Raw genomic sequence first — 17,492 nt, 5'->3', positions numbered from 1 at the left:
CATGAGAGCGAAAAAAATTCCGTAATATTTTACATTTAAAAATCGAAGTAAAACCACGTTATATATATATACATACAGTCAAACCTCGTTAATGAGTCACTCTTGGGAGAGCAAAAATATGACTTAGTAAGCGGAGTGACTCGTTAAACGGAGCAAGCCCTATGTGTGCCAATTCCTGCCTGAGGACAATTCGGACTTCCAATAAGTGACCCGGTAAGTGGAGTGACGTGTTAACCTGGTGACGCACTAACAAGGTTTGACTGTATATATATAATAACTCTCTAAATTAAACTCTACCCCCCCCCCCCATCCCCGAAAAAAAAATTAGAGTTAAGCCCTGCACTGAATGTAACTTGCAATAGCAAACAGTATCTTGAAGATGGGGATTAAGAAAGTAAAAAATAAAAAGGTTCTGACCAGTTGTCCCAAGGTTTTAGTCGGGAAGGTCCTCTTCAGCCTGTCGAATAGGAGCACTCTCCTGTCTGGCAGATCAGCCGGGTATTGCTCCAGGATGTGCTGGAAAGTCAGGCTGTCGTTCTCGTTCCAGCCCCCGGGACAAGCCCTGAAATAAAGATCATAGAAACATCACTAAAAAGCACAGTGGAGAAATTCATTATATATTTGCAATTTGTTTTTTTTCATTCTCTTTCTTTCAAACCGTGCGCGAATCCGGTCTATCGCCACGGGCGATTCACTACCGATTCGATTGCGCCGGAAGTGTGAGTAACCTAACAGTCCGAGTGCGTATATACGTAACCCTCGCAAACTGAGATGGCCTGCGCGCACCTCTTTCGCTATCGTTCGTGACGTCAGCAACAGAAGATCCAGTATTGTCGAGGGTTACAGTATATAGCAGGGATGGCCAACAGCTGGCTCTCGAGATGATCTTGTGCGGCCCTGACCACTCGACCACCATCACAGCGGCGGGAAAGAGGGACCCACTGCTCCCCCCCCCCCGGACGCGTATAAACAAACAAACCCTACATTCCTAGCTATATTATAGAAAATTTAGCGCATCGTGGTTAGTCGAAATGAGTTAGTTATGAACCCCTATTACGAATGTAATACTTGGCGAAGAGTTGAGTGTTTTCTCTCTCTCTCTGATTCATGGACAAGATACGGCAATGATCTCCAACGTCAATGACGGGGCCGGTATAGGCATATATATGTTACTGCTAAAGCCAGGAGTGAATTCCACTTCGCGAATTGGCCAAGAGTTTTGGTCAAAGTCCAAATTGCAGAAATGATTCGGACTTTGGCCGGACATCCCGCGAAGCGGCCGGAGATCCCTGGCTAAAGCTCGGTGTGCTGATGTAACTCGGCCCATTAGGAGCCAAGTCCATTCTTTTTAATCGCCAACGTGTGATACATGTCTATATATAGATAGCAGCTGTATTCGATTAGCCCCACGTGACGAGAGAACAAAAAGTAAAATTTGAGAGAAAAAACTATAAAAATAATCATATAAACATATGGTTTATCTGAAAAATTTTGAAGAAAATAATTACCGCATCATGACTGCGATTTGATGGGTTGCCATAAATAACATGGACATAATTATCACGAAAAAAAAAAAAAACGCCAAATTGACGTCGAATCATGTCTTTTGTCATCGGACTTTGGTCAGGGATCACCGGCCACTTCGTGAACTGGCCGGCCAATGTCCTAAATTCAGAGAGGCCCGAATTCGGACATTGGCCGGGTCCATATTCAACGAAATTTGCGAATTCACGAAGTGGCCAACTTCGGGCTTTGGCAGTAACATATATATATATATTAATTGGCATCATCATCATCATGCCCCTCCCCCCTCCTTCCCCCAGCTTTCATTATCAGCGCCCGACCTTAAACCGTTAAGGTCCGAATCCAAGCGAAGAACGTCAGAAACATGTTTTTCACCTTTCGAGCGACCGCCGGTATATAGTATATAGATGACACCTTTATTTCCCACCCAACTCCATTGGCTGGAAATTGCCGTATGGCGATATATAACCGGAGTTGGCGTGCGATGAAGTAGCCTTCGTGATCGGGATCCTTCCCCCCCCCCCAGCCTTTGATGTGGATCTCCGTGTATGTGACGCTGTGGTGGTCGAGTGGTCATAGTAACGGACTCGCATCGCGGGGACCCGGATTCGAGCCCCACCGTCACCACAGTGGTGGTCGGCTGAAGTTGGTTTTCTGTGGTTCCCAACTTCGAGGTGCAAATGCGAGCCGATCTCCCCGTTAAAAAGTCTCGCCGCAGAGAGCAACAGGCCTACAAACAGTGCAAATATTCAGTCACTACACACATCACTCACTTCACTTCTGAGATATAGATGGCAGCACTGAAAAATCATACACAACACTAGATACGCACTCAAACTGTTAGGTAGACACACTTACACTTCCGGCACAACTCACTAGTTAGTAAATTGCCTATGGCGATAGACCTGAGTTGTGCTCGGTTTGAAAAAAAAAAAAGCCTAAAGTGCAGCGTCAACTAAAAAGTGCCCAGCGAGTTATTTGGCGAAATTCAGTTTCGCCAAAAGTGAGCCTCCTAGTGACGTCTTGCTCGTGACGACCAATCATCTTCGTGCTACAATGCTTCTAAGAATGTAGGGATTGTAATTGCGAGCACGGACGCGTATCTACAATTCCTACACTCTCAGTAACACAAGAGACATTAGCATGGCCCCCACATGCTGGAGCGGGGGGCCCCCAGGCTGAAATCTTTTGCGGGGCCCCTTCTGCAGTTAAATTATACGATGAAAAAGCGCACAAAAAATGATGAGAACTGTCCCGCCCCCCCCCCTTTCCTTGTGGGGGCCATGGGCATTAGCACGGAGGTGATTGGTAACTATGAGCAAGAAAGATAGAGCAAGACGTCACGAGGAGTGGAGCTTTTGGCGAAACCCAATTGCGCCAAATAACTCGCTAGGCGCTTTTTAGTTGACGCTACAAAAATTAATAAAATAATTATGAAAATAATGATATACTATAATTAATAATATTAAATAATACAATTTAAGCCTTTTGGAAATTAATAAAATAAAGAGAAAAACAAAACACCACTCAACTTTGCCAAATTTGAATTCCGCCAAACATTTCACTATGGCCGGGATTACACTATAAAATTTTGATAAAAGATCTTTTATAAAAGTGGAAAAAAATTCAGCCAAAATGAAATCACCGGTTGCATTTGCTCGAATGTAACGGATGCGCTTATTGGTTGAATTTTTTTCCAGTTTTATAAAAGATCTTTTATCAAAATTTTGTAGTGTAATCCCGGCCTATATAAGAGGGACGCATAATGGTACATCACTAACTTCGACCAATCACGATGAGAAATATTTGTGTAATGTTGCTAAAAAAAAGTAGGATTTGCTTATACGCGCACCGGATGGAAAACGTGAGGACGGGCGGGGTGCCAAATGTCAAGCCAGGGGCGTTTCTTAACCTATGGGTCGCGACCCGGGGGCGTCCAAGATGGCTCGTACACACAAATCCACTGGCAGCCAGGGATTCTATCTCTCACTACACAAACTTTATTCGCAGAGGCTTTCGAGATAGGTCGTACAAATCCGCTTACAATCAAAGATTCTTAACCTATGGGGGGGGGGGGGGGGGTGCGACCAAAACTTGGGCGTAGGGGGGGGGCTTCCGAGATGGCTCGTACATATCCACTTGCAGCCATGTCACAATCCAAACTTTATTCGCGGGGGGGGGGGGGCTTCCGAGAGAAATTCAAATCCATTTGCTGCCACAGGGATTCTTGAGGATCATGGCCCAAGCTTGACTCGCAGGAGTTTCCTAGATGGGTCGTAAAACTCAATTTGCGGTCCTTTCATAAATGCGTGACTTATCGGGTCACTGGTTTCACTAATTTCGAAAAAAACAAATGGTCCCACGGGCCGCGAAGCTAATTCTGTTGTTGATTTTGGGTCGCGGCTGAAAAATAAGGTTAAGAATCCCCGTGTTAGGCGAAGAACATTTAAAAAAAAAAATACTTATATAAACCTATCGAATGGAATCCACTGGAGGGAGTGGCGAAAAATCACGTTTTTCCCCCATCTCAAAAGAAAACTTTCAGCCATGGCCCTTATGTGTAGGTAGGGCCCTATGGGGTACAAATACTTACTGCCTGTCGCTGGCCTTTTCGAGATCCCTGAGCCTGGTCGAGTAGTTGTCGTCGATTCTGTTCAGCTCGACTATGAGGTTCTCCTTCAGCTGTGGATCCGGGCAGTAGAGCTCGTGGAACTCCGGCGGGACGCCTCTCATGATGTGCTTGTCTTCGCCGATCAACAACCTCGCTGAAGATAAGACGAAATAATGAGATAAGCTCATCCATTACAGATTCATAGATTCATTCAGATACATAGAGATTCACGAAAAACGTGCTACACATCATCGCGATTCAGCTCAAACGGTAGTGCTTACCTTCCTTGACTTCGGCTTCGAGTTCGTGTTGCTCCTGCAGCAGGTCCAGGACCATTTCCTTGTATCCGACCCACAGCACCCTGACCTCCTCTTGTATCTGGGAGTGCTGGATCCTGGCAACGTCACCGAGCGGTCTCCTGCCGTCGTGCTGCCTCAGCCATTCGTTGATGTCTTCCCTTCAAAAGAAAGACGCGTGTGATTTAGTTATGAGGCATGGACAGCCCGGGTATTGAAGCGGTGCCTTGGCACCCACGATTTGCCGATTCATCGTTCGGGAACTTGTGCCGAAACCAACGAGTACCGAGGTATGGCCGTATATTACGAGGGCTCGACTTCGACAGGAAATGGCCCTGGTGAAGGGCCTTGTAAAAGTCGAACGCCCTGTACAGAGCAGGAAGAGAGAAAAGCCGAATATACTTATATTAAGGGGAAATTTGATTATGGATAAATGGTCCAATGAATTTACACACAATGAGTCGGCTCCCTCGACACGTCGCCCTGGATCAGTGCCTGCCTCAGCTATTTTCGCCGCTGAAGGTGTCTGCCTCGGCTTCATTGACAGCTGAAGATGCCTGCCTTCGCTCCATTTATAACTTCAGGTTCCCGGCTCCGCTAGATTCAAAGCTTAAGATGTAAGTGAACCATATGCGTGAGTCGGTGACTGTATGAATGACCAAATGAGGGTGCAAGTGCCCGTTTAAGCGACCAAGGGAGTGATTGTATGAGTAAGTGTGAGCGACTGGTAAAATGAATGATCAAGTGAGTGACTGTATGAGTGACCAGGTAAGTGTGCAACTGAGTGAGTCAGTGACCCAGTGAGTGCCCGTATGAATGGCCGAATGAGTGACCGTATGAATGACTAAGTGAGAGACCGTATGAGAATGTGAGTGACTGTATGGTTGAGTGACATAAGGACAACATTCAGGACATAACTCACAAAACAATTTACACAAGGGACGAAATGTCGATGTGAAAATATCCGGGGGCTGAATTTCCAATTCACTTAGTCAATCACTTGATCACTCCTACGTTCACTCCTTTAGTCACTCATGAAGTCCTTTACTTGGTCACTCATAAGATCGTAGATAGTTTTACTACTATCACTGCATCATTTCCGAATCCTCTTGTATAGGCCTCGGCCAAACAATATTGAATAAATAAATAACTAAAATAGTTGCAAGGGATACTTGGTCACTCACTTTAGTCGCTCATACGGTCAGGGCAGGCGATATGTCCGAGTCGAAATGTACCTGGGACGAAACGTGCTAGGGGTGAAATGCCGTTAACAAAGTTTCCGTAAACCATAATCAGCGCCAGGGCTATTTGTATGGTTATCGCCATCGAGCCAATTTATTGCCAAACGGGTATCAGTTAATATTTTTTTTCGCCAAGCAGGTTAATTACGTAAGTACGCAGTTTATTGGCCGTATGAGTGACCAAGTGAGTGATCGTATGAGCAAGTGTTAGTGACTATGGTAAAATGAATGATCATCAAAAGTGAGTGACTGTATGAGTGAGTGATTGAATGTAGTGAGTGACAAAGTAAGTGTGCAGTTGAGTGAGTGACCAAGTGTGCAGTTGTGTGAGTGACCAAGTAAATGTGCAATTGAGTCAGTGAGTGACCATATGAGTGATCCAATAAGTGTCCGTATGAACGGCCTAATGCGTGACCGTATGAATGGCCAAGTGAGTGATCGTATGAGAATGTGAGTAACTGTATGGCTGAGCGAAAATGACCAAGCGAGTGACTCACACCCACATTAATTACCTGATGAACCAGAGTGGATCGACGACGTTCTCCCTGAAGTAGGCTCGCTCCTCCTCGATCTCGAGTATGAAGTTGATGTTATCGGACAGGAAGATGTCGCTGTCCTCGTTCAGCTGGCCGAATATCGTCAGGTGGTTGTAGACCTCCCTCTGGAGCTTGTCCTCGAGGTACTTCAGGTGCATGTACTCCTGCTCCCAGATCACTTTGTGCTGGAACAGCAGGGCCAGCTCCTTCTTGGACTGGCTGTAGGTCTTGAGGTGGTCGGCGCGCTCGAGGATCTTCCTGTTGGTCTTCTTGGCCGCGGTCAGCTTGTCGCTGTCGATCGGTTTCAGCGAGCGGGTCGGCGACTGGTGTCGGCTCTGGACACCTATTAGGGGCGGGGGGCGGACAAAACAATCATAATTTGGCGATTAATCGTACGCAATACTATGTTTCCAAAAGTCGGTGTCGTTTTTGGAGTTTAGAACAACAGTGAGCAAGTCATTCTGAAATTTCGGTCACGTGACTCACCATTTCCATTGTGACGAATGCATCTGTGAGGGGGGGGGGGGACCGACAATAAAAAAAATTCGAATGATTTGTAATTTTCACAGAATATTTTAGCAACATTGTGCAATGCCTGTGTGCAATTTCGTGAGAATACAGTAGAATCGCTCTCGATAACGGACATCCCCTTGGGAACCCAATAACTTTGCCCGCTAACGGTGAGGTACGATATACAGGGTCTTTATAATTGAAGTTCCACTTTTGAAATGGCCATGAAAAGGAAAACTAATGAACAAAATGCTATCAAACTTGATAACGCAATCGAATCCCGTTATAACGAACTCCAAGACACCAGAGAAATCGCTTTCGTTACCAACGAAAAATTTCGTTATAAAGGAATTCCAGGCTTTTGAATTGTTCCTATGTAAACTTATCTGGGTGATTAAAAAAAAAACTGTTCGTGAAAAAGAGATTTTTCGCTATAACGGCATTCGTTAAAACGGGATTTCGACTGTAGTTTACAAGAGGTCATGGGATTCAATTTCCCCTCCCCCAAAATAAGTTCAAAAACTCACCACCAGCGGGGAATGGCGCTGCATGCAATATTGTTAAACGAAATAAGACATGAAGACATCGGTTTAAAATGTTTGTAATCGTTTCTAAAACGTGTTATATGAAGCATGTTCAATATGGCGTCCATCATTTTCCTGAAAGTAAGTTAAATCGCATTACTGCGTTCTCGACAATTTTTCGTTATATAAAGGAAACCCAGTCTTTGCATTCTATTCTTATGTGAACTTATCTGGAGGATTAGAAAAGTGTTCGTTAAAACGAGATTTTTGCTATAACGGTATTCGTTAAAACGGGATTCGACTGTATTTCGGTCATCCGTGAAATGGTACTGAAGAAATAAGCCATGAAGCCATTGCAATTTTTTGCATACCCCCGCCCACACAAACAGTTTCGTTTTAGAAACGATTGAAAGTGTTTTTAGCCGATGTCTTCACGTCTTATTTTCGTTTAACCATATTGCACACAGCGCCATTCCCCCTGCTGGTGGTGAGTTTTTGAACTTCTTTCTTTTTTTTTGGGGGGGGGGGAACTGAATCCCATGACCTCTTGTAAACTACAGTCGAAATCCCGTTTTAACGAATGCCGTTATAGCGAAAAATCTCTTTTTCACGAACAGTTTTTTTTTTAATCACCCAGATAAGTTTACATAGGAACAATTCAAAAGCCTGGAATTCCTTTATAACGAAATTTTTCGTTGGTAACGAAAGTGATTTCTTTGGTGTCTTAGAGTTCGTTATAACGGGATTCGATTGCGTTATCAAGTTTGATAGCATTTTGTTCATTAGTTTTCCTTTTATGGCCATTTCAAAGTGGAACCTTAATTATAAAGACCCTGTACAGCGGAATCTCGTTTATACGACTTTTCACATTCACACGACGTTTGGGTTCGGTCAAATTTTTTTTCCTATACATTTCAATGTAAAAATGTATATGTGTTACTGTGTGTGTAAAGGTTATGGATACACACCGTGCGTAATCCCCCCCCCCCCAATCGTATCGATAAAGAAAGTTTGATTACATTTATCTACTTTCACCGGCGATTATGCATAATTCCCAAATAAAGTTGGAAAGTCTGATAAATATGTATAAACCAATTTATTATTATAATTTGCCTTGAATACACTATCGAGAGTGTCCGCTAAACGGGGGAGCGAAATACATTAAAGCTCTATTCTACGGGGATCAGAAAAGTGTCCGTTAAGCGGGGTTTTCCCCTAGGAGGTAAGCTTTTTTTTTTTGCACTACGTGAACCGAACTGGATCATTTCGCGTCGGCAGAAACGCGTTACATAATCGCGTTTGTGTTTTCCCTAGCTTGGCACATCAGCTTCAGGGCGGCTATAGAGCTATGGATGACGACCCGAATTTCGTTAGCAGAGGGCTACCGAGATAGGTCGTAGAAATCAACTTACGGCAAAAGGGCTTTTTGACTTATGGGGTCACGACCCAAACTTGATACGCAGGGGCTTCCGAGATGCGTCGTGCAAATCCGCTAACATCCAGGAGATCTTGAGCCATGGGCCCACGACCCAGACTGGATCCACAGGAGCTTCCGAAATGGGTCGCAAAAATTCACTGATAACCAGGATATAGATCACGACCTAAACTTCATTTGAAACGGATCTGCCGAGAGGGTTCGTACTGATCCGCTTACAACGAGGGTTCTTGAGCTATGAGTCACGACCGAGTCTTGATTCGCTGCGGCTTCCTAGATGGGTCGTGAAAAAATCCACTTACAGCCCCGTTATAAATGCACTCACTGCGTCACTGGTTTCACTGATTTCGAAAAAGAAAGAAAAAGTCTCACGGGTCGCTAAGCGCTGATCTCGCTGATGATTTTGGGTCGCGGCTGAGAAAGGGTTAAGAACCTCTGACATAAACTAATCGAAATGTAAATTTGCAGAAAAAATTCCGTTATCATCCAGGTTAATCTCAGCCAGTAACTTGAATTACAGCTCACGATATCACCTATACCTTTCTGAATTTTCACGTCACATTCAACTGGACTTCTTTTTTCTTTTGTATAAGTTGCATTATGTACAGTCGAATCCCGTTATAACGAACTCCAAGAGGTCCGAGAAATCCCTTCGTTAAAATGAAATTTCGTTATTAAGGAATTCCAGGTTTTCGCATTGTTACTATGTAAACTTATTTGCGGGGGATAAGAAAAGTGTTCGTTATAAAATGATATTTTCGCTATAACGGTATTCGTTAAAACGGGATTCGATGCTATCAAATTCTAAATTCCTACACGTGGTGGTGTCTAATGCACATAGTTCCAGATTTCTTCTTTTCTGTGTGAAGTTCATAACAATTGATTGAAAAACTCTCCATGTTACATGTAAAGAAACATGCGATGCAAAAATTGGAATTTTTATAAAAAAAAAAACATTTACAGAGGTTGATTAGCCTACATGTGAACGAACTTTGAAGGTCGTCGTTAGAGGGCGCGTGGGAGCCAAGTGGAAAACATTCGTGTTTTCGAATGTGTGGAGTGAGGACATTCTTTCGAACTGCAAGTTTTGAATGCGAAGCTATGGCGCCTAAAATAAATTCGTTTTTGGGAAGGCTATGTTGTAACACTTTCCCCAGCTTCAGTGCAATCACAAAACAGCGCAAGGATCATGGACTTTCGGTAAGTAAAAGGTGGGATTAACAACATCATTCGACGGAGAAGTGATTCGGACATTCCGTGTAAGAAATCTCCCGCAAAGGCTGTTCCGGAGCGAATCTGTCCTAAAGTCACGTCAGGCGTTTGGCACTACAGGAAAACCATGGCGAGAAAAGAGGGTAGGAGCGAGCCAGGCAACCATATCCCAACTCATTAAAGGCAAATTGCAATCACGGAAGGTGCGGAAAGGACACCTGCTAACCCATAGGCATGAAGAAGAACGAAAAAGGAATGCAACGAAAATCATCTGGCAGGTAACAAGCGGAAATTTGTGGCTTTCCTAGACGAAGCTTGAGCCTACCTTTCCGACAGCAATAAAATTCGATCCGTCACTTATCGTCTTGTCCGTGGTAAGGATCGACCAGAATGGGTTAGACAATGTAAAGGAAGCATTTCCAAAGGGATTCATGGTGGCAGCGCAGGATACACTCGTACAGAGGGAAAATCATGATCCGGAAAATCGGGAAAAAATACAAAAGTTAATGCAGCCTGCTCCCATCAATCGGTAATGACACCAATTCTCACCAAATGCATACCCGCCTTGTACGAAACTGACGCGAACCAGGCTCACGTGCACATGGACACTATTAACTAACGAGCTTTTTATTAACAGATGGCAAAAATCCACTAGAATCAACGTCATCCCATTCGTCAGGTCTCCAGACGCAAGTCCGATGGATTTTTGTGGCTTTTAAAGGGGCACTTGCGAACCGGTGTCCGAGCACAGTTAGATGTCTATGGAAAAGACGCAAGAAAGAGTGGGACAGAATTCCCCTGCCACAAGTCAGAGAAGTCTCCTTCAATGGAAATTACGATGTCGTGCCATTTGTTCGAGAACAGGGTGGACACCATGCCCCCCCCCCCCACAAGGGTATGGCTGACAAAATTCCAGCCTGGGGGCCCGGGGTGATTTTCATCATTTTTTTTTTGGTTTTTCACGCTATAAATTCATCATAAAGGGGCCCGTAAAAGATCCCAGCCTAGGGGGCCCTGCTTCAGGATGTGAGGGCCACGGTGGGCACATAAAGCACAATCGCTGGCGGAGGCATGGATTTTCCGAGGTGAATTTTATTTTCAAAATCATTCGCACATGGGGAACTAATCAACCTCTGTATATCTTCGTGAATATACGTGCTATTCTCACGAAATTGCACGCAGATATTGCACAATGTTTTGCGAAAGTTACAAATCATTTGCAGTTTTTTATCACACAGATTTGATCAAAAACCTTTTCGTTCTGATTGATTTTTTTTTTTTGTCAGTCCCCTAAATGCAGTCGTGACTAAATTATAACTGGAATTGTGAGTATCAATATTGGCCATGTATGGCCGAAATTCCAGAACGATTTGTCCAGTATTTTTCTAGGAATTCGAGGGAAAACAATGCCTCGACTCTAAAAAAAGGACACAGACTTCAGACGATAAAAGCGTAGATATTTATGAGGGGATGCATATCCCCTCACACTCACCAGTGAACCGTAGCATCTTCCTCTTCTTGGGAGAACCCTTCACTTGGCTGATATCCCTCGTTGGCGAACCTTTGGGATCTAAAACACGGACGTAACATGAGTTTTCGTCTGACGCAGAACACATGATTCAAATATACAGTACGTGATTGGATCGCGTTGCTTGTTTGTTTGTTTTTTCAAAGCTGAATATACGATGCCCAAGAAGAAAGACTGAGATTGTGCTCTTTAATGGCTCGCTAAGGATTGTGGCTACACTGAGAAATATAGCATTTCCAGCAGCAATGGAAACTTACGAGGGAGGCCGTTAAATATGGCATGCAGGGTGTTTATAATTAAAGTTTTCTAAAACAAATTAATTTCTAAGGCTGTCTTGTCTTGTGATGTGCGCCTAACCGTTATGCACCCAGCCTTGAGGGGAAGGGGGCGTCCTGAGCACCACCCGTTTAAGACGTCTCTGCTCGGCCAAGGGTAACGCGAGGAAATGTTGATCGTTACGAGACGTACTTACCGCTCAACGGAGCTCTGTATCGTTCAACTTTTGGCAGGACAGGGTTGCTGTTCAGTGATGGTAACGTGTCACCGTCTCTGTTATGGCCGGTGTCTCCCCTGCAGAATAACAAAAAAAAAAAAGACCAGTGCTGTAATCCTAATACTGATACCATCTTCGATGATAGGAGACCCTGGTTGTTTTTTTTGTTTCACTCGTTTATAACCTTTTGTTTCACGTCTCGCGTTAAAGACATACATAACTAAGACAACAACAAGCTGGTGTTGACTAAGGTGACCGGAGGCCGCTACACACTACAGAAGCTACGTCAGCATTGAGCGAAGGCACCTTAAAGGTCGAAACACGCTACACTGACGTGAAATCACGCATTGATGTAGACCCATCAGTGTAGCGTGTTTCGGCCTTAAGCAACGCCACCTATAGAAAAAGGCCTCCTTGAGAAGCTCGTTGCGTCGCTGAAGAAAGTTATCTCACCTATAGCCATTAGATATAGCAGGCCGACGCATGGGCCACCTTTACCCCCTTTTTTGTAGATCCAATAGGTGAGACGTCCTTCTTCAGTAACGTCACAAGCTTAGTGCGGAGGCCTTCTTCTCTAGGTGGCGTTGCTTTAAGACTCCACCATACATATTTCCAATGAGAAAAAGAAAACTCTAATTGTTGTGTAAACTAATTGGTTATATGACACGCAGCAAAAATATGAGTCACAGTGACTTTGTTGACATCCAATCACGTCGCGGCATCTAATCACCATCATTAACCACCAATGATTGTCGGTATTTCTCTTTCATCATGGTACTGTAATTCGCAAAGATCGTTAACACACTAACAGCAGTGGCATCTTAACGGGATCCAAAATTCTGAAATTATTTCTTTCAATTAATAAGGGGCCTTTCAAGTATTGCGTAAGAAAATTATTAGCCATTTTTGACCACCTCCTTTCCCCCCCCCCTTGTCAACAAAATTTCGTCATCACTGCCCCCTGCCTCCTAACGCATATTGGTGGGATCAGAAACGTATGCGGAAGGAGGGAAGATAGGGGCAACACCTTCTAGAGCAAGGTGAGGCCCCTATCAATACCTTCTGCTTTAGAAGGTATTGATAGGGGGCTCATGCACCTCCCCCCCCCCCCCCAGACGAAAAAAAAATTTTTTTTTAATGCAAACATTTTCGAAAGAAAATACTTATATATATATGGTTATTATAATCGATTTCTGTGTTAATTTCAATGCTATTTGAAGGGTAAGAACTCAAAATTTCTCTTCAAGAAATTCATTGCGTCCCACCCTTTAAGCCATTTATGTGGTAAACCCTTGACACTCGGTCCAAATGTGGCCCTGAAGGTTATCTGATGTGGCTTGCGCCCCTCAAACCTAATTTTGTAAAAATGAACTAAGCGCCACATTTACAAATCGCTTAAATTACCCCGTGGCACGATTCCTAAGCATTTAAGTGGCCCGTGGCACATTCTTAGGTCACTGAAGGCCTCAAAGATCACTTTCACATTCAAAGATCGCGTAAGTAACCCGCGACACAGTTATAGAACACTTGAACGATCCGTGGCACATTTAGAGATCCCTTGAGTGACGTAGCACAGTTTTGAGCACTTAAGCGGCCCCCACAGTGTGGTTCTACATCGCTCAAATTACCCGCGGAACATTCCCAGATTACTTAAGTGATCCGTGGTATAATTACGGGTCACTTCAGTGACGCGTGGCACAGTTCCATAGCATTTAAGCGGCCCGGACACATTTCCAGAGCATTTAGAGATCATTAAAGTGCTCTGTAGGGGACTTATCAATACGGAGAGTGTTAGTTCAGATGCCCAATAACTACCGAAAGGTTTTCTTCCCCGTTTTTGGAGCACCGAATAAGATGCCATTAAGAATATTTCATATTTTCCTAAAGGGTGGTTGATGACGTAAGCATCAAGGACCTCCCCCTTGTCATCAAAAGTCAGCAAATCGGAAACCCTTCCCCCCCCCCCACCATCGATGCTGACGTGATACTTGAATGACCCCTAATTCATAATTAACTAGTTCTGAAATTAATATTTTATACCGTTATTCATTGAAATATAAATTAATTAATTCCCATCAATTCTAAAAGTAATGCTTTCAGTTTCTGAAACAATCTCAATAATGTTCTGTAAGTATTTCCTCATGAATTCTGAAGAAAATGATGAATAATCCGCCACGTCCCTCTTGGGGGCAGGTATCTTCAACCATTTGCTCGTGACCACCACTGTGCTCCCTGGAGCATCTGGATTGCTCGATGCTCGTGCCCGATTTCCTGCTCGTGAGCACTTGGTCAACGATCAAATTTAACACCTTCTACGAATTGCATTCAAAGACTGAGATCGTCTTGATTTCATGCCAACCGTGTGTCAAACTTGCCGTAAGGGTGCTCTTCCTTTGATGATAGATACAGGTGGTGCTCGCGACTGAATAAAAGTTGAAGATCTGTAGGGGTGCACGTATCGCAGGTTGAGAACCATTACTTTAGAGCTGTGAAGAAGGACATTTTGAAAACCCGTGCCAATATCAACATTACAAATCTCTTGTGTGTGTGCCACTCTTTCCTTACGAAAGGGCAACTGAATACATTTTTCGAAGAGTCATATAAAAACTGCTCGTTTTGATTGGTCGAGGGCCATATAAAGACTTAATAAATTTTTCGAGGATCATATAAAAGCTAAATAAATTATAACCCGATTGACCCGAAATAGCTATCCCGATATTTTGGGTTTCTGGGCTGCATTTAAAGTTGCATTCTAAGTTGAAAAGGGTTATCAAAGTTCCTTTCCTCTATACTTGGCGAAGAGGACCTTTATAGATTTTGCTTCAGGACCGACGATGTGCTGTAGAGACGGCTCTGCGGATATGGCCGATCTACGGACGGTTTGGACTCCTCTCCAAGAGGATGAAAAAATTCGGTGAGCCTGATGAGAGAGAAGCCAGATTCAACGAAAATCTGTGAAAGAATAGCCCGAAATCCCCACCGAACGAAACCAAAACAACGCGTCGATCGAAAATAAACAGTGCTCAACATCACACACACACGCACAAAAAGACACAACACAGTTCAGTAATTTGACGCGTGTGTCTGCTGGTGACAAGAGAGACCGCTGGACGTGAATCGGCTCCCTTTTTGCGGTGTAGTCTTGTATATTATCTCGCTTGCTTGAGGTCGAATCACGCCAAGCGATATACTTTTCGGGCCTGCAACGTAGGAAAGAAGCTGCAAACACACGCATAGGATACTGAACGGTGTCGTGCCTCTGTGTCTGTTTCACTGTGTAATATTGCTGTGGAACCTATATCATAGCACGGAAAAACTTCGTTTATGGTTATCAGGGCTCACCGCCATCCGCCAAGCAAAACGAAACACCACACAAAGCAAGCAATACGCAACAGCATCCCACGCGTACCACACACAACAAACATTACACAGACACAAACTTCACGTCAGGTTCATAACACGCACACGCACATTCCAGCATGTACCAATTTGTTAGAGGTTCCGCAGAGGAATTTGGACGACGTGCATGTGTGGTTTAGTAGTATCCCACGCGTGTGTCTGCCATCGTCATACCTGCCGTGTTTGCAGCTTCCTGCACGTTTCTTTTCGGAATTCGACAACGAACCATGTCTAGCAAGTAAGGCCGGACTTAGGTTTGATCAGGCCTGGGCCTATCGAAGGAAACGGGGCCCGCTATACGTCCAACTCCTACTGACCAAGGGGTAAAAGTAACAGAACATTTGTGATGCGAGGTAACAAAAAAGTGAACTTCCTACTTCAATTGTGTTAAAATTTGATCTTTGCACAATTTATCCAAAAAATAACTGTTTGAAATTTTTGAGGCCTTTGGGGAATTAGGCTGCAGCCTATCTAGCCTGTAGGGAAATCCGGTTTTGCTAGCGAGCTGCTATACAGGGCTACAACGCGAGAAGGAAGCTGCAAACACGGCAGACACGCGTTGGATATTGAACTGTGTTGTGTATTTTTGTTTGTTTCTGTGTGTGATGTTGTTGTGTGGGACCTATACTATAAACAGGAAAATTCGTTATATATTCATTATAATTCGGTCCTGATAACTATAAAACTTTGTGTTTATAGTTATCCGGTTATCGGGACCCCCCCCCCCCCCACTAAACAAAACCAAAACAACACGCCGCACAAAAACAAACAATACGCCACAATTTATCACAAACACCCAAAAAAGACACAACACAGTTCAGGATCCTGTGCGTGCGTCTGCCATTGACGATTCTGCCCGTGTTTGCAGTTTCCTTCATGTTCCTCTTCCGAATCTGACACGGAACCATGTCAACCGAGTTACTATAAGTTACAAATCTACAACGCAGGAAAGAATCTGCAAACACGGCCGGCAGACGCGCGTAGGACACTGAACTGTGTTGCGTCTTTTTGTTTGCTTTAGGGGTGTGATGGTGATGTGGGCCTTGTACTGCAAATACGGGAAAAAAAACTCCGTTTATCAGGACCCCCCACCAAACAGAACAAAAATGAAACGTCATATAACAACAAACAATGCGCTGCAAACATCACACGTATGACAAAAGACGCAACACAGTTTAGTATCCCACGCGTATGTCTGCTGTCGCACAAACCTGCCGTGTGTTACTTCATGTTTCTGTTCGAAATCCGACACCGAACCACGTCGAGCGAATTACTATGCAAGCCTACAACGCGAGAAGGAGACTGCAAACACGGCAGGCTCGTCGACGGCCAGACACGCGTTGGATAGTGAACAGCGTTGTGTCTTCGTTTACAGTTAACGGGACCCCACCGCCATCCACCAAACAAAAACAAGCCGCACGCACGAAAACAAACAATACCACCACGTATCACAAACACGCAAAACGACACAACACAGTTCAGGGTCCTGTGCGAGTGTCTGCCATCGACGAGGCTGCCGCGTGTTTGCAGTTTCCTTCTCGTGTTTCTCCCCGGAATCGCACACCGAACCACGTCAAGCGAGCCGAGCTACTATAACTTACAAGGCAGGAAAGAAGCTGCAAACACGGCAGTCTCGTCAACGGCAGACACAGGCGGAGGGGCATTGAACGGCGTTGTGACGTCTTTTTGTGTGTCCGTGTGATACTATATAAATAACATGCAGGTATCTCAACTTACATGACGTCCAAATTCGGTTCTACCACCGTCCCCTGCTGCCCCAGAAACAAGGGAGCAGGCGGTGGCTGCTGCTGGACGGCGACTGCACAGCCCGGCGTATCCAGCTTGAGACGAGACCAAGCTCACTGACCGTAGGATGACAGCCGTTCCACGACGACGACGATGGCGTAGCGACAACAAGCACATTTCTTTCTTCAGTGGAGCAAAAGAATTTCACTCTTATTCTTCTGCTTCTCTTCACCTCTTCTCTCTCTCTCTCCCTCCCTTTTTTACTCCATTAACAAAAAAAGTACACACTCACACACACACAGGGTCATTCACATTTAAAAAAAAAAGAACTGGACCACACCACGGTGTTACGGAGAAGAGAGCGACGCATTACACATTCACGAGAACAGTGTCCACCCAGCAACACATGTTCACTCGAATACACACAGCAACTGTTA

The 17,492-nt window shown here is 44.4% G+C and overlaps 1 protein-coding gene across 1 annotated transcript in view; it reads right to left on the bottom strand.

Moving 5' to 3' along the window:
* LOC149068082 (coiled-coil domain-containing protein 148-like) overlaps positions 1-17,162 on the bottom strand; it is a 28,026-nt gene extending 10,864 nt beyond the window's left edge. The window contains exons 1-7 of the mRNA XM_089251778.1: positions 17,047-17,162; positions 11,890-11,987; positions 11,382-11,459; positions 6,185-6,551; positions 4,417-4,592; positions 4,118-4,289; positions 418-562 (exon numbers count right to left, since the gene is read on the bottom strand). Coding sequence (XP_089107904.1) covers positions 418-562; positions 4,118-4,289; positions 4,417-4,592; positions 6,185-6,551; positions 11,382-11,459; positions 11,890-11,987; positions 17,047-17,048 — 1,038 coding nt within the window. The 5' untranslated portion in view covers positions 17,049-17,162. The remainder of the gene's footprint in view (positions 1-417; positions 563-4,117; positions 4,290-4,416; positions 4,593-6,184; positions 6,552-11,381; positions 11,460-11,889; positions 11,988-17,046) is intronic.
* Positions 17,163-17,492: the final 330 nt, after the last annotated feature.

The sequence above is a fragment of the Pholcus phalangioides genome, unplaced genomic scaffold (genome assembly GCF_987345545.1).
Source record: "Pholcus phalangioides strain wild (caught in Gottingen) unplaced genomic scaffold, Ppha-v1.0 ptg000027l_1, whole genome shotgun sequence".
Lineage (NCBI taxonomy): Eukaryota > Metazoa > Arthropoda > Arachnida > Araneae > Pholcidae > Pholcus > Pholcus phalangioides.
This window is presented reverse-complemented; position numbering and strand designations above follow the sequence as displayed.